Source organism: Diospyros lotus, chromosome 2, assembly GCF_014633365.1.
Source record: "Diospyros lotus cultivar Yz01 chromosome 2, ASM1463336v1, whole genome shotgun sequence".
In the NCBI taxonomy this organism is placed as follows: domain Eukaryota; kingdom Viridiplantae; phylum Streptophyta; class Magnoliopsida; order Ericales; family Ebenaceae; genus Diospyros; species Diospyros lotus.
Genome location: NC_068339.1, coordinates 35902217 through 35928710, shown reverse-complemented (window position 1 = coordinate 35928710; position 26494 = coordinate 35902217). Strand labels below are relative to the sequence as shown.

General features: G+C 37.3%; 1 protein-coding gene across 4 annotated transcripts; it reads left to right on the top strand.

Moving 5' to 3' along the window:
• On the top strand, positions 1–25105 carry LOC127795959 (peroxisomal membrane protein PEX14). Of its 4 annotated transcripts, none has more exons than XM_052327951.1 (13): positions 1–237; positions 691–935; positions 1055–1103; positions 1213–1400; positions 9905–10094; positions 10256–10345; positions 21015–21085; positions 21207–21243; positions 21342–21409; positions 22757–22801; positions 22886–22954; positions 23533–24105; positions 24942–25102. In XM_052327951.1, exons 1-12 carry the CDS (start codon positions 180–182, stop codon positions 24073–24075), a joined length of 1653 nt encoding a protein of 550 aa, XP_052183911.1. In that variant the 5' UTR covers positions 1–179; the 3' UTR covers positions 24076–24105; positions 24942–25102. The 4 variants fall into 4 exon arrangements, with proteins under 4 accessions (XP_052183911.1, XP_052183912.1, XP_052183910.1 ...); XM_052327950.1 differs by having other exon boundaries at positions 2–237; positions 24939–25105; XM_052327952.1 differs by lacking the exon at positions 24942–25102 and having other exon boundaries at positions 697–935; positions 23533–24289.
• Positions 25106–26494: the final 1389 nt, after the last annotated feature.

Below are 26494 nucleotides of genomic sequence, written 5' to 3'. Positions count from 1 at the left end.
GTTTATCTCCAGAAATTCTACGGATTATTGCATTGAGTCCCGCTGCCACCGCTTAGCGATGAGCAAAAACCTTCTCTGACCTCACCCTATTCGCTACGCCCTATCAATCTTCCTCATTTTTTCATTCAGATTCTTTCTATGTAAACTTCCCGGTATCTGTAGAGGTAGATCAACTCCCCATGGCGTCCCAGTCCGCTTCTCCTCCCAATCCGACTGATGATAAGCCCCAAAATTCAGGTGGATTTTCGCCTTACTTTATTTGATCAGTTTGATATTTAAGTCCGTGTTCTTTTGTTTGGTTTTTGAGAAAATATTAGGAGTAGAAGGAGGGACTTAATTGAGTGCTGTCCGGGAAAAAAAGGGATCTCGTCTCGTGTGTCAAATGGGGCAGACATATCTTCATAGGGCTAGCTCCAATAGGTTTTGTTCTGCCACTGTGCAGACGTCGAAATTGGATTTTGATTTCTTTAATTTCTCTACTTTTCATGCTTTTTTCTCAGCAGTGCAACTGAACTAAGCAATTAAATAAACTGGATTCCCTGAGAGCAATATGATGAGTTATTACAAGTTCATTATTTTGCCCTGGATTGTGTACTTGACATGGATAGTTAGACAATTTTGTATTCAGCATTCTACTTGATTCTTTAAATGCTTCAACCTTGAATAACTAGCTCTTTATCTCTGCTATAGCTACAGAGATTGTCCAGCCAGCTGTTGAGGACAAGCAAAATACCAAGGCAGAGACTAGTGGAGGAATCTCTTCCCCATCCGTGTTCGTGAATTCAGAACCAATGCGGGAAGAACAAGTGCAAAATGCTGTAAAGTTCCTTTCACACCCAAAAGTGAAAGGATCACCGGTCATCTATAGGCGATCTTTTCTTGAGAGAAAGGGCCTCACAAAGGAGGAGATAGATGAAGCTTTCCGTCGTGTGCCTGTGAGCAAATTGTTCTTTTATGGTTCACTATTTTCTGACTTAAAAGAAAAGTGTTATTTTCCAATGTTGTAAGCCTACGTTGTTGGGATTGGGTCATTGACAATTGCTGTCAATTACAGGATCCACCCCAGACTATTTCAAGTGCACAACCAGCTGGTGCTAATCAAGGTAAGAAAATGTTTGTTTCTATGTGTGATTTTCTGCTGGTGGTAATGAATCAATGTCTTTTTAGATCTGACAAATGTTTTCTGTAGTAATTTTTCTATATTGGTTACAGATGGCCAGATTAAATCATTGCCAAATGCACAACCACAAGTTTCAACTCAAGCTCTGCAGCCTTCGGGAGCTGTTCCTGCTGGTGTTGTTTCTAAGACTGTTTCATATTACCAATTTCGCTGGTCCCATGCTCTTTTTGCTGTAGGAGGACTTGCTCTTTCAGGTGCCGGAACAGCTGTTCTGTTCAAGGTATAAGAAAACCTTCCATACCATCATAACATGTAATGCAATAAGCCTGGCCACAAGTCACTTGCGACAATATTATAATTCTATGGCATCTGCATAGTTGTTCTGTACAAATGACTAAATGCTCTAATTTCTGTATGGGTAGATGTCAACAATCGTTGCCTCACTAGGCAGAGTAAGTTTTCCTAAAAGATCTAGGGGTGTGCATGGTCCAATTTGAAAGGCTATAGAAACTAAACCATAAATTACGGTTTGAATTATTCTAAGCCAAACCACAAATTATGATTTGAATATATTCTAACCAAACCAAGCCAAACCATAAGATTATGATTTAGATTATGATTTGGTTATATTCAAGATGTGGTTTGGATAATATAAGAATTGTATACATATGAAGAAATCCGATAGATGAATTAAAGCTATCGTTCTTAACTTTTCCGATAGTAGTTTTGGAAATAAATATACAAGACTCCTAGTTTGATACAACTTATCAAACTTATCTCCTAAACCTTAGCTACTAGATAAACTTCTAAACTTTAGCACAAGATAAAATAATTCTAACTAATCTACAAGTATATATAAGCATGAGAATAACTCAGAAGAGTTATCCTCTTCTTATTCTTCTTATCTCTTCCACGGATCATCTTCTCAATCCTTTAGGATTGGTTGTTGTATCCTTATCTTTCAACAGCCTCCCTCAAGCTGAGGAATATATATCAAATATTCCCAGCTTGCTTCTGATATACTCAAAGCCTTGTTTTCCCATTGCTTTGGTCAGAATGTCTGCATGTTGTTCTTTTGTTGGTACGTAAGTCAGCTTGATATTGCCCTCCTCAAGTTCCTGTTTGACAAAATGGCGATCTATTCGGACGTGCTTCATCCGGTCATGCTACACCGGATTGTTGACAATGTTGATAGCTGATTTGCTATCACTATAAAGAAACTTAGGAGATAATATTGGAATAGACAAATCATTCAATTCTTTCCACCCATATCATTTCACAAATAGCTTGAGCAATTGAGCGATACTCTGCTTCAGCGCTGCTGCGAGCTACCACTTGTTGTTTCTTGCTCCGCCAAGTTACTAAGTTACCCCATAATTTTGTACAATAGCCTGATGTAGATTTGCTATCTTCCACAACTCCTGCCCAATTAGAATCTGCATAGCCTATTATACCTTTGTCTTGGCTTTTTGTGAATAATAGACCCTTGCCTGGTGTTCCTTTAAGATATTTGAGAATGTGATAGGCTGCTTCCAAGTGTCTCCTAGTAGGTGAATGCATGAATTGGCTAACAATACCCACATCATAAGTAATATCCGGTCTGGTGTGAGATAAATAAATGAGTTTGCCTACCAATCGTTGGTACATTCCTTTGTCCACTAGATGCTCTTCTTTTTCTTCTTTGTTCTTCCAGTTAGGTTCTAGCGGTGTGCTTGCTGGTTTACACCCTAATTTGCCAGTCTCTTTTAGCAAATCAATAGTGTATTTTCTTTGGGATACAAAAATACCATTCTTGCTTCTTGCAACTTCCAAACCAAGGAAATATCGCAGTTCCCCCAACTCTTTTACTTCAAAGTCCTGCCTTAGCTGCTCTTTTAGCTTCTCAATTTCTTGGTTATCATCCCCCGTGATAATGATATCATCCACATAGACTATTAGAATTGTTCTCCTACCATCCTCCTTGATCTTTGTAAAGAGAGTATGATCCGCTTGTCCCTGTTTATATCCCAACTTGTATAGAGTATCACTAAATCTTTTAAACCATGCTCTCGGTGATTGCTTTAAGCCATATAGAGATTTTTTCAATTTGCATACCTTATCTCTTGTATTGTCTTTCTCAAACCCCGGTGGTATCCTCATGTAAATCTCCTCCTCTAAATCTCCATTGAGGAAGACGTTTTTGATGTCCAATTGGTGTAGTTTCCAGTCCAGGTTTACGGCTAAGGATAATAGAATCCGAATTGAATTGAGTTTGGCTACGGGAGCAAACGTTTCTTCATAATCCAAGCCTTGAGTTTGAGTAAATCCCTGAGCTACCAGCCTTGCTTTATACCTTTCCAAACTTCCATCTGATTTATACTTTAGAGTGAATACCCACTTGCTGCCAACTGCCTTCTTTCCTTCTGGAAGATCCATAATTTCCCATGTACCATTTTTCTCCAAGGCTGTCATTTCTTCCATAATAGCTGTCTTCCAGTTTTCATCCTGCAATGCTTGATAAGCATTCTTAGGGACAGCTACACTGTCTAAACTGATAGTAAACGCTTTAAATGAGGGAGACAGCTTTGAGTACCCGATGAAATCATTAATAGGATACTTGGTGCACATCCTTCTTCCTTTTCTTAATGCAATCGGGACATTTAAGTCATCAGCAAGTTGTTGTTGTATATTGATATCAGTGTCAACTGTTTTGTTTGGACTTGGACTTACCTCCAGATCGGACAGATTGGTTGGCTGAAGAGTAGTAGCTTTAGGTCTTCTGGAGTAGACCTTTAGAGGTTTGGTCAAGTCTTGATCATCCTGTTGGATTTCAATCTCCTCTTTCTCCTCCCGTTGATGTGTTTTAGTAGAAGAACGACTAGGAAAGGGATTGAGGGGTACAGAAATGACTGTACTCCAATTTTGGACTGGATTTTCATTTTGAGTTGTGCTGTGGAAGAAAGGTTGTTTTTCAAGGAAGGTGACATCACAAGAAATAATGAACTTGCGGGTTGTTGGGTTATAGCACTTATAGCCTTGTTGGGTAGGAGAATATCCAACAAACACACATTTAAGTGCTTTCGGGTCAAGCTTGGATGGATTTAACTGGTTTTGATGTACGAAGGAAATACATCCAAAGACCTTAGGAACAAGAGTGTTTAGGGCCCTAGAATAATGAGGGAAAGGTTCAAGGAAGACATTTAAGGGAGTCTTATAGTTCAAGGTCTTTGAAGGAAGACGATTTATAAGGTAGGATGCTGTAAGAACTGCCTCTCCCAATAAGAATGTGGAACTGATTGAGTGAACATAAGAGCCCTAGCCGTCTCAAGTAAGTGCCGGTTCTTCCTCTCGGCTACCCCATTTTGTTGAGGGTTGTATGGGCAAGAGCTTTGGTGAACAATACCATGCTCATTTAGGTAATGGTTAAAGTCATTTGAGAAGTATTCTCTACCATTGTCACTTCTTAAAATATGAATGGAAGTTTGAAAAATATTCTTAACCATGAGATGAAACCGTTTGAAAACCATATAGGTTTCTGATTTATCTTTCATGAGGAAGACCCAACAAACTCGTGTGTGATCATCAATGAAGGTGATGAACCATCGAGTGTTTGTTAGGTTTGAAAGCCTAGCTGGTCCCCAAATGTTACTATGTATTAAATGAAATGGCTAAGACGGTTTGTAGGAATGCTTTGGATGAGTGCTCTTAGTTTGTTTTGTAAGAATGCAATGTTCACAATAGAGATTCTGGATTTTATTGATAGAAATTGAAGGGTACAAGACTCTAAGATACTCGAAGCTAGGGTGTCCTAATCTTTGATGCCATAACATTAAATCAGAATCTGAAACTGCAGCTAAAGAGGATTGAACAAATGACCTACACTCCTTTTGATAATCAAGACTGACTAGTTGATATAAACCTCCCTTCTCTTCAGCTTTGCCAATCATCCTCCCCGGAGATTTGTCCTGAAATACACAATGAGAAGAAGAGAATATCACTGAACAGTCTTTATCTTGAGTAATCTTGCTTACTGACAGCAAATTACATCTCAAATTTGGCACATAAAGAACTGACTCTAATCTTAGCCCTGCTGCATAAGTTGTTCCCCTTCCTTGGACTAAAGTATTAGTTCCATTAGCCATAAATACAGTAATATTCTGATCACATGATTTAAAATTGGATAGAATTTCAAGATCACCTGTCATGTGATCTGATGCACCGGTGTCTATAATCCAAATACCTGTGGTCAGCCTTTTTGAGAACAAAGAATGACTGATCTTACTTTGTTTAGCTAAGGATACAACCTAGTTGCTGTTGTTGTCCATACTTTCGGTTGTTTTCTGCATCTTGGTTTGATTAAGCAATTGCTGATTCAACAATTGTTGAAGGGCTTCTAGTTGATCTGGTGTGAAAGAGATCGGTGCTGGTGCTGAATTCCCTTTTTCAGATTCCACCACATAGGCAGACTGCACACCTTTTCGCTGACTTCTTGGTTTCCAATTAGCTAGTTTCCCATGTAGTTTCCAGCATGTGTCCCTAGTATGATAGGGCTTGTTACAATGATCACACAATTGCTTATCTCGCTGTATCTCTCCCTTAGTTGTAATAGATGGCCGACCACGGGATATATTTAAAGCTGAGTTCTGTAACATTCCTTCATTTGTTGAACCACTGGGCAGCATTACTTTCTTCATACTTTCCTCCCTTCTTACTTCGGCAAATACTTCTCTCATAGAGGGAAAGGGCTTAGTCCCAAGCAATCTGCCTCCTACCTCATCTAAATCTGAATTTAGACCATGTAAGAAGTCAAATATCCTCTCTTTCTCCACCATCTTGTTATACTTCCTTCCATCTGCCGAGCATTCCCATGTGATCTCGTGAAAGAGATCAACCTCTTGCCATAACTCAGTCAAGGTATTGTAATATTCAGTTACCGTATTGTTACCTTGCTTTGTTGATCGAATGGTGGATCGAACTTGGAAGCTTTGGGCAGTATTTTCAAGATCTAAATAGATCTCTCGAACTGCATTCCAGATTTCGCTTGCAGTCTTGTAAAAAAGGTAAGTTCTTCCTACCTTTGGCTCCATTGAGTTTACTAGCCATGCCATGACAATGGCATTCTCAGCTTCCCATACTCCATAGGCTGTTGAATCTTGGCTAGGCTTCATGATTTCTCCGGTTAGATAGCCTACCTTCCCTTTTCCTTTAATCACAAGCATAACTGATTGGGATCACTCTCGGAAGTTGGTTCCATTCAGCTTGTGTAAAGTAATTTGGAGGGAAGATCCATCGAAGGCTGCGGAAGAATATGATGCAGTTGCAAGGACTGGACTGCTCGTTGTAAGAGGGGGAATAGACATTCCCGTACTGGCTGTTTGATCATTAGCCATGGCGCAAGTTGAGAGAGTTCTTTTACAATTAGAACTCTAAATAATTGGTGATCACAGAGACTCGAAATTGGTCTCTGATACCATGAAGAAATCCGATAGATGAATTAAAGCTATCGTTCTTAACTTTTCCGATAGTAGTTTTGGAAATAAATATACAAGACTCCTAGTTTGATACAACTTCTCAAACTTATCTCCTAAACCTTAGCTACTAGATAGACTTCTAAACTTTAGCACAAGATAAAATAATTCTAACTAATCTACAAGTATATATAAGCATGAGAATAACTCGGAAGAGTTATCCTCTTCTTATCTCTTCCACGGATCATCTTCTCAATCCTTTAGGATTGGTTGTTGTATCCTTATCTTTCAACAACATATATATATATATTGATAAACAATGTATTATGTTAATAATAATAATAAGAATCTTTTGAGCAAGGCAGTCAAGAAGGATTACATATTGTGTAAAACAATGAAAGCGTAAGGTTTTCTGGGTTTGTTCGTTATTCATTCCTGCTTTGTGCCATGAAAGGCAAAAACAGTAAAATGAAAATGCAAGTTTAAAAAGGAAAAGGGTGGGTTTGTTTCTAAGTTGGCTTTCTACTCTTTTAGATTAGGTTTGAGTTGCCTAATTTAGGTTTCAATCAATTAAATGCATTAGTTTTTTATATATATATTTTTTATGAAAAGTTAAGATAAAAATTATTTGTATAATTTATTTATATAAAATATGTATTTTTCAGTAAGATATAAAATTTATAAACAAATTTTTAAACCAAAAAAAAGGCTAAGAATTTTATCATTAATATATTTTTGGTTCATGATATATGTTTAAGTAAATATTATGTCTTAGATAAATATTAATATATAAAATGGTTTAAATTAGTCTACAATTTGTTTTTGGTTTCTTTGTGGTACAAGCCAAACCCTAATCGTAAACCATTTTTCTCAAAATTTTCAAACCGAATCATTTTTTGAGAAAACTTGAACCTAACCAAATCAAACCATACTAACTGGCATGTTTTGGTTTAATGGTTTGGACCAAATTATGCACACCCCTAAAAATTGAAGTGTTCAAATTCCTGAAGTGTGGAGGGGTAAATCCAACTGAAGGAGCTAAAAACTGATAGAAGGGTGGTCTGATTTTGTTGCTGTTTCAGTTTCCTATTTCATTAATAACATTTTGGAAACAAAAAAAGAAAATGCTATTTGGTTCTTGTTTTGTTTTAAAAAAAAAGGACATTTGTTCACAGTTTTTGTTCCAAAAACACACACATTGGGATTGATGTGTTCATATATATATATTTTTTCATGTTTCATTTGGTTTCTTCATTTTCTTTTCTCTGCTTGGCATCCAAAACCTCTCAATGAACTTCCTTTTCATGATTCATTGAATTCAGCGTTCTTGCTATGACACATCAAAACCTAATTGTAAACCCTCTTCTCCTCAAAATTTTCAAACCAAATCAATTTTTGAAAAGACTTAAACCGAACCAATTCTAACCAAACTAACCAGCTTGGTTTGGTGTAACATTTTGGACCAATTTATGTACACCCCTAATAAAACATTCAAATCCCTAAGTGTTGAAGGGTCAATCCAATTGAAAGACCTAAAACTAATAGAGGGGTTGTTTGATTTTGTTGCCGTTTCAGTTTCCTATTTCATTTATAAAATTTTGGAAAACAAAAATAGAAAATGCTATTTGGCTCTTGGTTTCAAACCAAGAGCCATTTCATTTTCCCAAAGCAAACACGTTAAATCGGTGTGTTCTTTTTTTTTCTTGATACATTTGGTCTCTTTGTTTTCTTTTCTCTGCTTGGCATCCAAAACCTCTCAATGGAACTTCTTCTTCTTCTTGGTAATTTTGTTGTTGGTGGTGGCTGAGACCGAAATGTTGGTTCTTTGCTAGAGCTTGGGTCTATGCCCGTCTTTTTCTTCGTCTTCTCTGGATCTGTTTTCTTCTTTCTTGCCTTGCTTGGGTTGAGGGCCTTCTCTCACCAGCAGTGAAGAGTGTTGAACCCAGATTTACGTTTGGCAAACCCATATTTGAGTTCACCCCCTTCCAATACCAGTGAGGTGTCTCTTCGATAATGGAGAAAAAAAAAGTGGTTGACGAGCAGGTTTACTGGTTAGAAAAGAAGAAAAAGGTGATCAATGTAGTTAGGAAAAATGCACTTCTGAATTTCTTGTATCTAAAATTTTAAATTATCCTATTTCTAAGATTAGTATTTTGAATTTTGTTTGAATTTAATTGATCTTGTGATTTTATCATTTTGAAAGATTCATACTTGGTTTAAGTTTTTAGTCTATAAATAGAGATTATTAATGAAAACAAAGCATGCTTGAATATTGAGATAATATTGATAAGCTCAGTTTCTCATTAATTTGGTTCTTTCATCTTCTATTTGGTTCCCCTCTCCCCTGCCTCATTTTTTCTTGACTCCTTTTCCTTTCTCCTTCCCTTGATTTCTTCTCCTTGTTCTCTCTCTGGTCTTCTTCTTTGTACAGCATCAAGAATGAAGTCAAAGTTTTTTATAGTACGGTATTTTGACAATATTAAATGAATTAGTACATGTATTTAATAAATAAATGATCTTTTTGTATCAAAAGACATGTTCAATTTTTGTTTTATATTTTTAAAAACACACAGCAGTAACAAATTATAGGTCCACTTTTCCTCGTGCTTCATTTTTTCTTTAAGAAAACATAGGCCATAATTCTTAGCTTGCAGCCCATGAAGTTCTCCAGTCATTGCTATAGCAACTTTTTACTTGCTATTCCAGCTCTCTTTAAATCTTCTGTAGTGTACCTCTATTTTTTTTTCTTGTCTGTAGTGTACCTCTTGTTTGCTTAATCAATTGGCCTCTATGCAATATTTCTTTTTTTTTTTTTTTCTGTAAATACTCTTTGCAATACTTCATGCACATGAAACTGTGTAACTTGAACCTGTTTGCAAGCTTATGAAGCCGTGTAAAAATATATCATCCTTGGACAAGTCTATTCAATATGTTGCTAGATGGTTTTGGCTTCTAATATATAACACAAGTTATTCCTCATTGATGCTTACTACCTTGGTGTCTTATTGAGCTTTCGATGCTAGTCATGAAAAGAAGTAAAGAGGAGGGTCAAGAATGGTGTTAAGTTGGGCCAAAGCATGAAATAGTCAATCTAAAATGACGAATCAATCATGTGTATGCAGAAGTTTAATTACTCTTAACAAATAATCTAAGAGAAAAGAACAGTAAGCTAGCTCCTTCGCATTGTAGAATTATGGTGTGAATTGATGTGTTTGGAAAGTTTGGTGGGTGGAATGTTACATTGTTCGTAGGTGAATTACATCTTTGCCCCATTTTCTCTTATTAGTACAGTGTAGAATTATGCTTACTCTATTTGACATCATATTCCTCTCTTCAGAATGTTATTGTCCCAAGGTTGAAGTCTTGGGTTCGCAAGGTTGTATTTGAGGAAGATGAAGAAACTTGCAAGAAAATCAATTCGAAGGCAAACCTGGAGCAAGAAGCAGCAGCTGCTGCAAAAGCTGCTGCAGCTGCAGCTGCTGATGTGGCACGAGTCAGCCAGGAAATGTTGGTATCAAAAAGTGAAGGTGAGTTCATAACTAATATAGCCTGATTTTTGTAATACAATCTTTGTGCCAAGAACTTGGTTCTTGCTGTTTCCCATGTTTAGTATTTGGTATGCTGTGTTGGATTCTTTAGCAATTACTAATAATCCTTATGATATGTGATTTTATTTTGTCAATTTCAGAGAGGAAATACTTTGAGGAACTTATGAATCTGATAGGGGTGCAAGTTCAGGAAATGAAGTCATTGAGTAATGCTGTAATGAAGTTAGAAGGTAGGAGAACTTAGCTTCCTTGTTGATTATAAGTTCTATATGAAAGATGGTTTCCCTCATTATCATCTGTGAAGTGACTGATTATTTTAGGGACAGTGCCATTGCCTATCTCTGTGCTGCAACTTAAAATGTCTGCATGTTGTTTGCACATTCAGATACTTCCCAGATTTTAGTTTATGCAGGAAATACAGTTCATTATGAACAGATACCAAGATGATTGCTGCGAATAAATTTTATGAATGTTTGTTGGATAGTTAGGAGGAATTATTGGTTGTTTTGCAAGGATCATTATCTTCTAAATTTTCTGATTGAGAATTTCAAAATTTTCCTTCTTCCCTGTTGAAAGAAAAAAGCCTATTTACCAAAAAATGAAAGCAGTGCTAAGATAGTCATCTTGATTTGGTTAAGCAAAGTTGATTATCTGAGTCTAAATTGAATTTGGTAACTGGCCCTCTGACACAACTCAAGCATTTCCACTCTGAAGATTTTTTATTTGTTAACTAGTTTTATGGCTAGTCATTCTAAATTCATGCTAGTCATTTCTAAATATTTCCATTTAGTTCTTTCCCTTTCCCTTGTCCTTTTCTTAGGAGTGGGAACAGGTTTTTTTTGCAGGAGGCTGTTGTTTTGTCAAATTAACATCGAGAGAGGAATGTTTTTGACTTGTATTAAGCTAGGTTGTTGCAGCAAAATGCCAAAGCAGTAACGTCAACAACAAGAACTTACCAAGTCTTAGTCCCACTCGATGTGATTGGCTATATGGATTCTATCTTGTCAATCATTCTTATATATGTGCTTTAAAGCCATTGTAACAGATATCAAGTTTACGAATTTCTCACCAAGTTTTTATTGGTTTTGCCTCCACATCTTTTGCTAAAAACTTCTTTTACTAAAGCATCTGTCGATAATGGATAACCTTGTCATTTCTTGTAGGGCCCCACATCTACCACAACATCCTTTTCTCCAATACGCTCATACTTTGCATATGTGGGTGTTTTATACTCCAATATTTGTGCCATACAATAGAGCTGATCTTATAGCCATTCAATAATTTTGTTCTTTTAGCTTTTATGGGGCTGGGGATCATAGGTTTGTGTACAAAAATGACCCTCCCCTGACTCGCAAACTGGGGGTCCCTTGTGCATTGGGACACCCTTTAGCTTTGGAATTTTATTATTGCATAAATCCCCAAATGCACTTCTTCATTTTAACCATCCTACCTTAATTCTGTGAGTAATATCCTCAATAATCAAAGTAGGAACATCAAGTTAGGGGAAAAAGGACAGAAAAATAAGATAGAGGAAGGGCCATGTTTCAAGTATATGCATATCTGTGTATAATCTTACCATGTTGGTAATGTTCATAATATAAAGCAAGTGTAGTTCACTTGTTCTTGGTTGAAATACTTTAGCTTCAGTTTGCAATTTCAGTTGCAATTTACCAACCAATTACATTTCCACTTTCAAATAGTTGCAAGTTCATTACTTAATATCAATATCTATTGAATGCTTGGAAGAAATCGTCCAGATGAGTTTAGGAAAGTCAAAATTAAGCCAAAATTTGCAATTTGACCAGCTTGAAACCAGAAAACTGAGGAATTCCTCTACAAGGCATAAAACTGCTGATTTAGATGGTGGTCTATGTTCTAATCTTGTGTATTAGTTCACCTTGGATTAATCCATTGTGTAACGTCCCCATTTTATAATTAATATTTATATATTTTTCCCAGGGATGCGACGTCGGCACGGTTACCAAAAACTCATGGCGACCTCTTCCTTGGAAATCCCGGCCGAGGAATTCAAGGGGAAGCGTCAGAATAATTGCCACTTGCCAAAATCTTAATTAAAATACAATAGCTAGCATACTTACTCTTGAAAACAAAGCTTTGCTATTGTCTCAACAATCGTTTAACACATTCTTAAGCATTCGTTAGGGTCAATGACATTAAGCAACACTAAAGCTAACACGTTATCCTATTACAACATCTGCAACAAGAAGACACCACTAGGACCTTAGGGTTAGGACTGCTCTATACACGTCTAAATTCCCGTCTCAAGCACCACCTAGCTTGCCAATATCTGGAGCCTAGCCCTGACACAAGCAAAACGTGAGCCGCAAGGCTCGCAAGCATAACAGTATGAATGTAACAGGTTAAGAATAGAAATTTCCCCATACCACATGCGTTTCATGTCAATGCAGTAACACATCATGTCATATCCAACACGTGCATTAGCCATAAATGCATAAACATAAAGTAAACTGCACATAGAGGGTCCTTGGGGCCCACATAAGGTGCACATATTGGCGCCCAAGTTCCACATACAAACCTGCTAGCAGCCTAATATAGGCTACCATATCATCGTTCCTGACCTGCATTTTCCTAACCTTGGTCGGCTTTTCCTATTATATATAACATATCATCATAACATGTCGCTGCCATGGATCCGTTCCGCGGTCTTACACAGTGGGCCTCACCCACCTCTCATAACCACTCTACCTCACCATGCAATGCAACACATAAGAAATGCAATGGCATCTGCAGCATAAACATGATGTCAAGGGCCTCATAAACCAAGTATCAGGCCATACTACACCCACGTAAGAACACACACATGTGAGATGCCGTAAATGCATATGCTCACCTAAGGTACCCAAGTTGACTCTTAGACCAACCGAGTCATGCCAATGCGCACACATTCCCACACACTCAAAGCATGTTTCCCCCAATGAATGCAATTCAATCCCCATTTATCACACAATATCATGATATGCACAATACAAAGGTGGGTGACTAGAAGTACCAGCTTTCCTAGCTTGTCACAACAGCCGATGGTTGGAGCCCAAACATCCAACGATCGACTGCCACGACTCAACAGTCGATAACCAGTAGCTTTGCACCCCACACTCTTAAACACCCATAACCCACACATAACATTCCCTTCGCAAGTAGACACAATTCCTTGCGTAATCTAAACTTAACATAAAGTGTCATTCTTGAAGAATTTGAGGGCGAATCAAAACCCTTGTTTAGAGTATAGACATGACTCAACCGGAATTTATGTTACAGGCTAAATAAATAAATCGAACTAAACCGTTCATACCGAAGAGAATAATACGAAGAAGACTCGCAATGAGAACTTATATGTAACCGAAAGAGAGAATAACTTAGGACAAGGTTAAGAGCTTGCATAAGGATCAAGAAGCATGAGAGGAGCATTAGGAACTTGCATAAAAGAAGTAAAGGAGTGGGAGCTTGCATAAAGGAAATAAAGGAGTAGAAGCTTGCCTGTTTAATGGCGGATCTAACGGTTTTTCTGCAGAAAATACCAGTTCTTGTGAACCAAACATCAAATATTTTTATATAGGATTGTTCTACATGATCTAATGTACTTGTGTGTAAAATTTCAGGGGAAAAATAGCTGGGGCGCGCCCTCAAGCCCCTCGGGAAGAGGCCACGTGCGGCCAGCAGCGACGCGTGTACTGCACGCGTCAGTGTATTCTCCGACAACAGCGCCCGAGCCCTTTGATTTTTTGGCCATATCTCCTTTATTTTATCTCTGATTCGACTCCCGTTTGAACTTACGAGTCACTCTCTTCCCCCTTTACAGGAATATAACAAAAAAAACAAACTTAACTCACTGTTTTCTGACTGGTTTGGCCCAAATTCCGGCAAAGCTTCGATTTTTCCGACGAAGCCCGTTCTCCCTCATTTCTTCTCTGATTCCGATCATTCTTTTTGCAATATTTCCCTCTTCCTCTCAAGAACACACCCCTAACTCTCAATCCCTCAAAATGGAACTCAAATTGGTCCAAAATTCTTTTGGAATGGCTTAGGTTGAGTTCCATGGCCTATTTATAGAAATCCCGGGCCAATCGCGCGTCACCACTTGTCTTGTCATTATGAGGCTCTCATCTTTATCCCCAAACGACCAATGGATTCTTGCCACTTGTCCCAAAGTTGGATTTAAATAGGATTTGGAATCCAAAGTTATATTGGAATGTTATTCGAAATCCAAAGTCATATTTAATAAGTTTTGAAATCCATTTCATTTAGGTCTCCGAGCTATTCTTGAATTTCACCAATTCCCAGATCTTTTAGTAAATTACACTTGTTCCCGGGTTCTTTTTTTTTAAAAAAAAAATTGCACTTTTACCTGAACTTCAAAATTACGATTTTGCCCTTGACTTCCTATGATTATATTTCCTTGAATATGAAAAATCTCGGGTGTTACACATTGGGCATGTACATACAAAGTTTTTCTTTTCTTTACTTTTTTATTTATAGTGATTAACAATTATTATTATTACAGGTATATAATTTTGCAGTGCGTAGTGCATATATATTTGAATTCCTCTTGTACTTTTCAAGGTCTAATCTATGACCTTATTGACCTTAAAAATAGGATACAATAACATATTTTGCAGTGAATTTGGTTGTTGATTTATGGCTAAAGTTTTTTCAATTTTCATGTGAAGGTGTTTTATGTTCTTAAGTTCCATCACTTGGATAAAGTGTGGTTTTCTTTTGATTGGATGCTCTTTTGTTGACCATTGATGTGTTACCCTTTTGGAGTTCTTAGGGATAGACTACTAATGAAGACGTTTCTGTTTTCTACCCAAAATTTGTTCTTGTCATCGTATATAAGTGGTCTTCTAGCCAGGGAATCATACCTTTATTATACTTCATCTATTCTTTTATATAAGCAAACCCTCCATTTGGTGTTACCAAGTTTGAAGCCCTATCAAACTTGTTTATTCATATTTAAACATTTTTTTATCACTTCATGCATGTTTTGCTAATGTTTTGATCACTTCATATTTCCTATACTCATCATTTTCTCCCTTATACTTGGCTTCCACCACTTGTTGTCTGCCATTAATAAGTAGTTTAGATACAATGGTGAGTTTTCACTTGGTTGTAACTCTTATTATAGAAAATATTTGAAAGAAAAGAAGAACTTAACTTCATTCACTCGGCAAAAGGGTGTATAAATACATGAATACAAAATACCTACTCTCTATAGAAGTTTACTCTATTTACAAGATACTTAAACTATTTAAAATACAAACTAACTATCTCTAATTTTTAGGAATACAATTTTAAACTTAATCATATTCAAATTGACTTATCTTCTTCTCCTTTTATCTCTTTATCCTTCCTAGAATTTCGCCTTCCTTATCTTCAGCAAATCAGCAGCTCCTATATTTCCACACTCCCCCTCAAGCTAGGCTGAATATGTTATCCAGGCCAAGCTTGCAGCTTAATTTATCAAATAGTCTTCTTGGTAGGGCTTTAGTGAGAATGTCAGCTACTTGATTATTTGTAGGAGTGTAGAATAGCTTGAATACTCCTTCTATCTTCTCTTTGATAAAGTGCTTATCAATCTCCACATGTTTTATCCTGTCATGATGGACCGAGGTTTTTGCAATACTGATGGCCGATTGGTTATTACACAATACTTGAACTGGCTCTGTCACATTTACTTGTAATTCATGAAGTAGTCTTCTTAGCCATATTCCTTCACAAAATCCTTGAGCCATGGCTCTAAACTCAGCCTCTACACTGCTTCTAGAGACAACAGATTGTTTCTTGCTGCACCAAGTGACTAAATTTCCCAACACAAAATAACAATATCCAGAGATTGATCTTCTATCTAGGATTGATCTAGCCCAATTAGCATCATTATAGACTTTGATCCCTCGATTTGTTGTTTTCTTGAACATTAATCCCTTGCCTGGAGTTAATTTTAAGTACTTGAGGATGCGATAAACTGCTTCTAGGTGCTCTTCTTTGTGATCATTCATAAATTGACTTACAATACTCATAGAAAAGCCTATATCTGACCTAGAATGTGATAGGTATATAAGTTTTTTCACCAACCTTTGATATCTCCCTTTGTTAACTAATGTGTTTTCTTTGCCAATATCTAATTTTGTCGTAGATTCTATAGGAGTATCTGGTGGTTTGCAACCAAGCATCCCTGTTTCATTTAGGAGATCAAGAACATACTTTCTGTGGAAGACTGAAATCCCTTCTTTTGACCTTGCAACTTCCATATCTAAGAAGTATTGCAGACTTCCTAGATCCTTAATTTCAAATTCCCTTGCAAGGACTTCCTTAAGGATTTTGATTTCAATAATATCATTTCCTGTAACAATGATATCGTCCACATAGACAATAAGAATGGAAATTTTACCTTCCTTGGAGTGCTTGATAAATAAGGTGTGGTCTGCTTGGCATTGATTATATCCATACTTCTTGGCTGCCCTTGGAAATCTCTCAAACCAGGCTCTCGGGGATTGTTTTAAGTCCATAAAGTGATCTCCTTAGCTTGCATATTTTGTTTCTTGTAAGCTTTGTTTCAAATCTATGTGGAATTCCCATGTAGACTTCCTTTTCTAGATCACCATTTAAAAACGCATTTTTTACATCTAACTGATGTAAGGGCCAATCCAAGTTTGTTACTAGGGACAAAAAAACCCTAATGGTATTTAGTTTTGCCACTTGGGCAAATGTTTCTTGGTAGTCAATACCATAGAATTGGATGAATCCCTTTGCTACTAGTCAGGCCTTGTACTTGTCAATCCTTCCATCCTTGTATTTTACTATAAAAACCCATTTGCAGCCTACAAGGTTCTTTCTGGGAGGTAAATCAGTGATATCCCATGTCTTATTCTTCTCCAATGCCTTGATTTCCTCAAGAACAACATTCCTTCACTTAGGGTGTTAAAAGGCCTCTTGAACAGTGTGTGGAACCTGCACTTTATCCATATTTGAAACAAATGCACTGAATTTGGGTGAGAGACCCTTGTATGAAATATAGTTTTGTATAGGATATTGTGTGCATGATCTTACTCCCTTTCTCAAAGCAATAGGCCAATGTAAATCCTCATCATCAAAAGAGGTAGTGTTCGAATTCTCACCAGTTGCAGGATCTGAATTTAGGTCAGCCTTTTGATCAGGCCTAGGGCCTATTTGGTCCTTACTCTCCTCTTGGTTAGACTGTGTTCGAGACTAAACTTGAAATTCCTTGGTGGGAGAGTGGTTGATTGAGGAATTAGAGGCTGGTTGGGCTGGTTCTTGGGGCTGTTAGTTACTGGTAGGTTGCTGATTTTCAGTAGGTGAGGATGGGATATTCCAAAACTGATATTATGAGTTATTTTGAGTGTTCTCCCCCTGAATATCAGGTCTGAGATAATAGGACTGATTTTCAGCAAATGTTACATCCATAGAAGTGAAGAATTTCTGAAGTTCGGGAGAGTAGCATTTGAAATGCACAACAACCAAAGATTTTTAGTGGAAGTTCTGAAAGAACATGAGTGTGAGGAAAGGCAGTTAGGAAAGTTGGCTAGGAGTTTGATGCTTTAGGATGCGTGAGGGCATTCTATTAATAAGATAGGTGGCTGTAAGAATGGCTTCACCCCAAAATTGTTTAGGAACTTTGGTAGAGAACAATAAGGATCTTGCCACTTCTAAAAGGTGTCTGTTCTTCTGTTCAACAATCCCATTTTGTTGGGGGGTATCGGCACATGATCTTTGATGTATGATGCCTTGTTGGGAGAGATAATGACCAAGAATAGAGTTGAAATATTCTTTGCCATTATCAGTCCTTAGGATCTGAATTTTGGCATTAAATTGTCTTTGCACCATTGAATGAAACATTTGGAAGATAGAACCAACTTCAGATTTATCTTTCATGATAAATACTCAAGTAAGACGGGTATGATCATCAACAAAGAAGATGAACCATTGAGCCCCAGTAATATTTTTAACCCTAGAAGATCCCCACACATCACCATGAATTAAGGAAAAAGGGTAAGATGGAGTATAGGATTGTCTAGGATAAGTATTTCGAATATGTTTAGAGAATTGACTAACTTCACATTGCAACATACATGGATTTTGATTCTCAAATAATAAGGGAAATAACATTCGAAAGTAAACAAAATTTGGATGTCCAAGTCTATAGTGTCATAACATAATTGCACTATTATTCCTAGAATGAAAATTAGAGAGATAACCAAAGGGTCTAGAGGAGGAACACTTGCTAATCAGAGCAAGTTTATTGCTAGAAGTAGTCTCTTGAAGGATATATAGTCCTGAACATGCCTTAGCACTGCCAATCGTTTTCCCCGAAATCTGATCCTGAAATTCACACTAATTTTATGAGAATTTAACCGCACAATTATGATTAGCTAACAGTTTACTAACTGATAATGGGTTATAATCTAAATTTGACACCAAAAGTACTAAATGTAAGGTTGGATTTGTAGAAATAGCCACTGAACCTACTCCAGCAAGCTATGATAGTGATCCATCAGCAATTTTTACCACCCAATCTTGTTGGCATGGTTGAAATCCAGTTAGAAGATTGGTATTTTCAGTCATATGATTCGAAACCCCTGAATTAACAACCCAAACAGCAGAAAAATCACCCTTGGCAGTCAAGGCATGGAGGGAGTTACCTTTATGAGCTATAGAACCGGATGCCAAAATAGGAGACTGAGTAATATGAGATCTGTCAAACATATTTTGAAGCCACTGCATTTGTTCTTTGCTGAAAACATTGGTTGATGAAGGTACTGTGGTTTCTTCGATAGAGGCTAAGGTTCCTTTACTCCTTCTTTCATGTGTCGGCTTCCAATCAGGTGGCTTCCCATGAATTTCCCAGCAAGTATCTTTGGTGTGTCCTGTTTTGTGACAATGATCACACCAAGGACGCCCCTTTTTTTGTTTAAATGAAGTTTGATGGCTCCCTTGGGTGATTAAGGCCGATTGCTCCAAGACTGGGTTGGTAGTTTTCAACATGATCTTCATCCGACTTTCCTCCCTTCATACTTCTACAAACACCTCTCTAAGACTAGGCAAGGGCTTTGTGCTAAGAATTCTTTGTCTTACTCCATCTAGGTTTTTATTCAAATCTATAAGAAACTTATATAGTCTCTTCTCTTCAACAATCTGCTTGTATCTTGCTGAATCATCTGAACACTTCCATTGGATAGTATTACACTTATCCAATTGAAGCCAAAACTTGTTTAAAGAGTTAAAGTACTGTGTAACATGAGAATCTTCTTGTTTAATATCATCAAGCATACTCTCTATCTCAATAATTCAAAAGTATTCTCAATATGAGAGTATGCTTCCTTAGCAGCCTCCCAAATTTTTTGTGCAGAGTCATAAAGGAGGAAATTCTCACCTATTTCGGTTGTCATAGAGTTGATGAGCCAAGACATCACCATGTTATTTTCGAACTTCCAAGCCTTGAACCCTGGTTCTGTTTCTCTCGGTTTTGTTGTGCCTCCAGTCAAGTAGTCATCCTTTCCCTTGCCGCATATGAGCATCAACACTAATTGTGACCATTGGAGATAGTTTTGACCATTAAGTTTGTGTCATGTAATGGCGAACATGTTGTTGTTGTCCATGGTTATAGGATTGCTATTTGGTAGGGGTATAATCTCCGGAGGATTGGTTACTGCTTCTGTCGACCATTGTGAGTACCGGCGAGTTTGCAGTTCTGAGTAGAGGGTGGTTGGGTCACGGCTGTTACTCCTTTAGGGTTTGGTAATCAAAAGGAAAAATAATCTTACTTTGATATCATGTAGAAAATATTTGAGAGAAAAGAAAAGACTTAACTTCATTCACTTAGTAAAAGGGTGTATAAACACATGAATATAAGATACCTACTGTCTATAGAAATTTACTCTATTTACAAGATACTTAAACTATTTAAAATACAAACTAACTATCTATAATTTTTAGGAATACAATTTTAAACTTAATCATATTCAAATTGACTTATCTTCTTCTCCTTTTATCTCTTTATCCTTCCTTATCTTCAGCAAATCAGCAGCTCCTATATTTCCACACTTACTATTGTGAATTACTATGTTGTGTTATGATGTGGGACTTTGTGTAGTGTATTGTAAAATCTCTCATATTTGTTGATCAAATACTTTTGCAGTCTTTACAACTTCTCAAAAACTTTACTTGGGACATCTACTTCTTATGTATAGAGGCTTCTTGCTGTGGGAAACCCAGGGAAATCGAGTAAATTGTGTCTACTTATCAGCTCATAGGGGTTTGTAAAGGAGACCTAGCACTTTTAGGCTCAATTATGTTTGGAATTCTAAGGAATGATATTTGCAGGATGTGGCAAATTGGAAAATTTTGGGGGAATTCTGGTTTGAAATCCATTCTTTAGATCACAAAATCCATGGTGGGGCTTCTCCATAAGCTAGTCTTGAGCAGTAAACAGAATTTTTGAATTCATAATGTGGACAGCAATACTATCCTTTGGTTATTTTATTTTATTTTATTTATTTATTTATTTTTTTTTTTTTTGGGGGGGGGGGGGGGGGGGTTAGTTCTTGTTCAACATGCATCTTTGAGGTGATTTTAATGAGAAACAGTGATATTTCCAGAATCTAATTTTTTTTATTATTGGGCACTGCCGCACTGGCCTTAGTCAGAGTCCTTGGCCACAACATTATTGGAATGGTGAAGGAAGCCCACTAAAAACCTTGTATTTGTGATCTTTCAGAAACTTGATGAGATTTTCAGATCTTGTAGTTCTTCCATAATGTCCGCCTTTGAGTATAAGTGCGTTTATAGAATTTTGCAGTGGCTGTCTTGCCTGCACTAGTAATATTTTTCTTGTCCAATTATCAGGGCAAAGTAAGACCTCTGAGAAAATCCCTCCTGCTGAGCAAGATCATCATTTCTCATTCACAAATTTGAGGGTGAGCTGAATATAGGAATAATCTCTTTTCTAGTCTTCCTAGATATTTTGGGGCCAATATTTTCTGGTCTTTTGTTGCTTGACATTTTCAATTTTAAACTTCAAATCTGTTGATTTTGCAGCAATCAAATGCGAACGGGAAGGTGGACTTTTACTCAGGTTTTTCTTCAGCAATAATTGCTGATTCATTATTTTTTTAATTTTTCTGGAGCCTTGAGTATGGATTTTTATAGTTGGACCCTTGAATTTCTTTACAGCAACATCTGCATCACCTCCTGCAACCGCAGAACAGTCTGTTGCCCCTCACCCAAAATCTTATATGGATGTGAGTTTTATTATTTATTTATTTTCTCTTTCTGCTACAGTGTATTTGCATTCTTCAACTGCCCTCAAATGAGCAGTACAAAATAACAAGGAAATTTGGTTCCAGTAACGTGCCATTTGAGCATTATGAATTGAGAAAAATGCAGCTTTCTCATCTAAATGTAGAGTTAGACACATAGTCAGATGACTCAGATGCAGTTATTAAGAAGCTGCATGATTTTCTTTTGAGAGTAGGTGAATCCTTTAAAGCTAATCCGTTATAGGCAAAACCATTGCTGTGCAGACAAGTCTCCTTTTGTACACTTGATACAGTATGGCACAACTGTCAACAGCCAGCTAGGACGACATCTGCTTGTATTTATGCTAAATACATAAGACACGTACATTTTACAATATTACCTTTTATCACCTAACTGCATAAACATCTGTTAGCATTCCCCTCATTCTGAGCATATATGCCATATGTTTCAGGCTTGTTACACATAAACCTCACTGTAACTTGTCCCAAAACTCTAGTAAACAGATTACCAGATTATATGAGTAGTCTTCTTCTTCTTCTTCTTCTTCTTCTTCTTCACTGCTAGATTTGACTACCATCGTTTGCTTCCAACTCTTCTAAGAAACCTGCTAATGTACATCAAAATATCACTGAATTAGTGTATAACCATGATTCTGATATAATAGCCACATCCAAGTGCTATCTTAAGATTATCTCAAAATTTAAACTGCTGCATCCTAACTGGTCTTCGAAAACAACTTTGATTGCCTGATAGCTTATTTTTATACTAAAAGTTTGGTATTTAGATCCACAGGGTTATCAATAAATTTCACTCTCTTCAATTTTGACTTAGATAATAAATTACTTATGTTGAGAAGAGCTATATTGAGACAATATCTAGCAATCCCAATACCATGAAATACTTCTTTTGTCAATTATTATAGATTTTTAGCATGGAACAGCGTAGAAATTTTTTTAACTCAGTTGTCTGTGGAATCATCACTTCTAATCACAGTATCATCACAGCACATTTGTAACTAGTTTTTACCTTCTAAAACATGGGATATAGGACAAAGAAAAGTGAGTAACCTGACAAGGATAAAAAGTCATAGGAAGCGAAGTTAGAGATTAGACTGGAAGTATACGAACATTACATTTTTTGAAGTGTAATAGAAAGGTGTAACATTGGGTAGACATCAATGTCACTGTTTTCTTTCTTTTATCTTGTTGATTGGTCATCATTTGGGGGAATATTATGCAAATATAAATGCAAAATTATGTCTTTCTTATACTATTTTAAGATGTACCCTCGAAAGGATTGACTTTTTGATATTGAGAATTGCCTCACAGATCATGGCTATGGTTCAAAGAGGAGAGAAACCTCCAAACGTGAGGGTAAATTCACTATTCCTGTTGTCTGTGTTGAGTTTGACTTATTGTGTTTTGGTTGTTGATCCCATTGTTTTCTGGTTCTTACAGGAGATAAATGATCAACCACCCAATCCTAATCAACCATTACCAAATCCTCATTCAGCACCGAGAGCTAAGGTTTGTTTTTGAGCATTATAATAGATCAATTTTATGTTTTTGGCTTTGTTTTTGTATTGTTTTCTGTTTTTTTCCGTACCAGTTATCCATAGAGTTAAGCAGGCCATTCAAATTGGGAGGATTCCCCCCCCCCCCCCCCCCCTTTTTTTTTTAAGTATTAGAACTTGAGAATTGAAGTATATTCTGTTGTAATTCTTATCTTCTGAACAAATGTCCTTCACTAAGCCCTGTTATGATAATTCATTGCCCTCAACTCCTCCTGCTATTTCAGGCAATTGCACCTTATAAAAGCTCAAGTAATGAATTATTGCCAAAATCATAGCTGATCTAGACGTTGGTAATAGTTGCTATGTTATATGGTCCAGTAGTTGTGCGGGACAGAAGAAAAATGCAAAATGTCCAGAAGTATTAATTAGTTATGGGAGCACCGGTGATCTTTGTATCACTAAACCTCCCAAAAATGAGTATTGCATCTTTGAATGGCATTTGTTTTACTATAGCTGTATTTGTGTTCATGCAACAACACCAGATGGAGCTGATTACCATGGTTATTTTTGTTCTTTGTTTGCTGTAATTAGCCTTGGGAGTTTGGGCAGAACCAGAACAGCTTTAGGCAGGTTTCTCAGATTCACGAGAGCAGTGATGGGTCAAATTCCAGCTCAATAGATTATGGGGTTGCATATCAGTTGAATGAAGATAGTTCAGTGCCTTGGTGGCAAAGAAAAAATGTCAGGATCGCTGAGATCGAAAATGAAAATGATCCAAAGAGTGGGTCCCTTGACGTGGTAACCAATGAAAGACCAGTTCAGCGTTCGTGGGTTCCTCCGCAGCCACCTCCTGTAGCTTTGCCTGAAGCTGCTGCAGCCATCCGACAACCAAAGAAGCCACAATCTCAGAAACAACCAGGCGACGATCGGGTAGCGGCTAATCCTTCAGATGTAGCTGACGAGTTGCAGAGAATCACAAAAATATCAGAATCCGGTGGTGTGGTGGACGCGAATGGCGAGAACTCAGGCCCGAACGGACAATTACCTGAATTAGGAGTCGTGGTGGATGCAAACGGTGGCAGCTCAGGGCTGAACACAAGTGAGATACAAGAAGAACGAGTGGAGTCTTACTGAAGGGAAATTTAATCCTCTGCTTAATATAAGGTATATTCCATATATAGTTACTAATGTTGAAGATAATAGCTCAAGTACATGTCGCTCATTCTCGTTTCTGGTTTTGTACAACTAGTGAAGGCTCTCGCAATATAGTATATGTGGACCAATGGCATGAATATGATGGTTAAATAAATGAAATAAGGAAACCTAGTTATTGGTGACTTTTTCCCTCCCTCCCTCCCTCCCTCCCTTTCCATGCTCTGATAATTGGCTTTCTGCATGCATATACAGTAATTAGTCCGACCATTGATTAGATATTAACAGCTTTTCTAAAGAGTGTAGTCAGATGGAGAAGGAGGGTACTTGCTGTATCATATACTTAACCTTATTGGTGGAGCTGTGAGTGGAATAGGGTTAGGGTCGACCCGACCTGGGTGTTCCCTGGGAAAAAAGAACGAAAGAAGTGAGTTGCATGTGGGTTGAATGAACACTGAACAGTAAGTAGTTCCGTAGTGCAGTTTGGTTCTTGATTGACGATGACAGGGTGATTTGTTGGTGGTGGTCGTGGTGTAGTAATGTTGGGTGGGTTGACCTAATTGATTAGCGCGGAATGTGGATTACACGTGACATGATTTACACGAGGACGGTGGGCTAATCTTCCATTTCCCAAAACACACGCGTGCGTACGTTAGCATGCATTAATCTGTTTCTTTCTTTCTTTGTCGAGGACGCATTAATTATATTATTATATGAGTCATGTTAGTTGTAGCGAACATATATTACAAAAATATTTATAGAAGAATCAAAATATCTATTTTGTCCCTATAATTAATGACCCAAATGCCCAAAACATCTCTCTCTCCTTCTCACACCATTGGCAGCAGCAGTAGCGACAAGTGGCAAGGCGAGGCGAGGCGGCAAGGCGACCGAGGCGACGCGATGAGGCAGCAGAGGCGACAAGGCGAGGCGGCGAAGGTTGTAGCGGCGAGGCGGTGGCGAGGCGACGGCGAGTGAGGTTGCAGCGGCGAGGTAAGGGGGGAGAGGGAGAAGAGGATGAACAGGGATCAAAATATTGCGATATTTTGATAACAAAATATCGCGATATATCATCTCTATAAGTTTTCTGTATAAAAGTTTATGTACAAATAGCATTTTCCTTATTATATTATTCAATACTTGTCTTTTTCGCTTCCTTGCACACTAACGTAGATCAAACAAACATGATATATATATATATAATAAATATATGGGGGTGCTACAGCAGAAGAGATGAGTGGGCACTTCTTCAGACCGACCCAGTTCTTACATCGAATGATATTGGCACACCTGGCTGGCTGGGCAAATGAATGAATGAACGATGTCTGCTGTGCTATATGTTGTGTATAATTTTGAAAGGACTTGGTGCGGTGCTGTGGTGTGCGAGTGGGAGTGTGAGTGGGTGTGATATGAATGATGAAATGCGCAGCAGAGCAGCAGCAACCAATGAATGAACCAAATGTGTATCACACACACTGACACTGGGCCAGCCAGCCAGCCTAATCCACCCGCCTGAAGGTTGTTAAGCCTTCAACTCCAATTCAAAATGCTTGCTAGCTTTCATGAATAGTGACAGCGGGGGGGTGCCGGCGAGGAAAATGTGATCTTTGTAGGTAACGATTAATGTGCAAGGACTTGTTGGAGAGTAAAACAGACCAGTTGGCGGCTAATCAGCTTTAATCTAATCTAATATATAAATCTAATGCAGTGCAGTGCATTGGTAGTGCAGGCAGCATATTCCTGTCCCCAATTGCAAAGAACCAAAGCCAGGATCTTCACCCGTCTCCATCAATGGGATGCCCCTCTTTTAATTCGATCCTAAAACATTAATCTAATTAAGGGGTGATCAATGTAATATAGCATTTTTAATCAAACTTAAATATTACCAACAATTTAATAATCTATTTGGAAGTAAATTTTGTCAACAGATGAGAATTGTGATTTCCTCTTTTTGATCCTTTTTCTTGATTTTGTTGTCTTTCTTGAGATTCTTTTGGATGGAAACAAGTTTCAAATTGTGCTACCCAAGATATGATTTTTAATTAATTCACCCACCACTAACAACAAAACCCTAAACCACACAATTGCCCATAAAATAAAATTAAAAAAAAAAAAAGGAATAAAGGGCCCTATCATCTTGCCATTTGTTTTGCACGTCACTTGGTATTATAAGATGATGATATGATAGTATCAATATTAAAGCACTGCTGATATGATAATTTTATAGTGTTGATTTGATTTGATAAATTTTACTATCATAATTAATTATCTAACCTAACTCTCTTTTTTTAAAAAAATTCAAATTTGAGACTTATAATAAATTAAGAATCCATATGCAAATCACTGATGATTTTGATATATGAAAGAATAAAAACTTTGAAACCATCATTATTTTTGGGAA

Bases quoted from the DNA above. Each gene is read 5' to 3' on its own strand.
- LOC127795959 (XM_052327950.1), top strand. From the start codon at position 180: ATGGCGTCCCAGTCCGCTTCTCCTCCCAATCCGACTGATGATAAGCCC. The intron at 1,104-1,212 runs GTAAGAAAATGT...TATTGGTTACAG, and splicing joins ACCAGCTGGTGCTAATCAAG to ATGGCCAGATTAAATCATTG. The intron at 21,410-22,756 runs GTGAGTTTTATT...ATTGCCTCACAG, and splicing joins ACCCAAAATCTTATATGGAT to ATCATGGCTATGGTTCAAAG.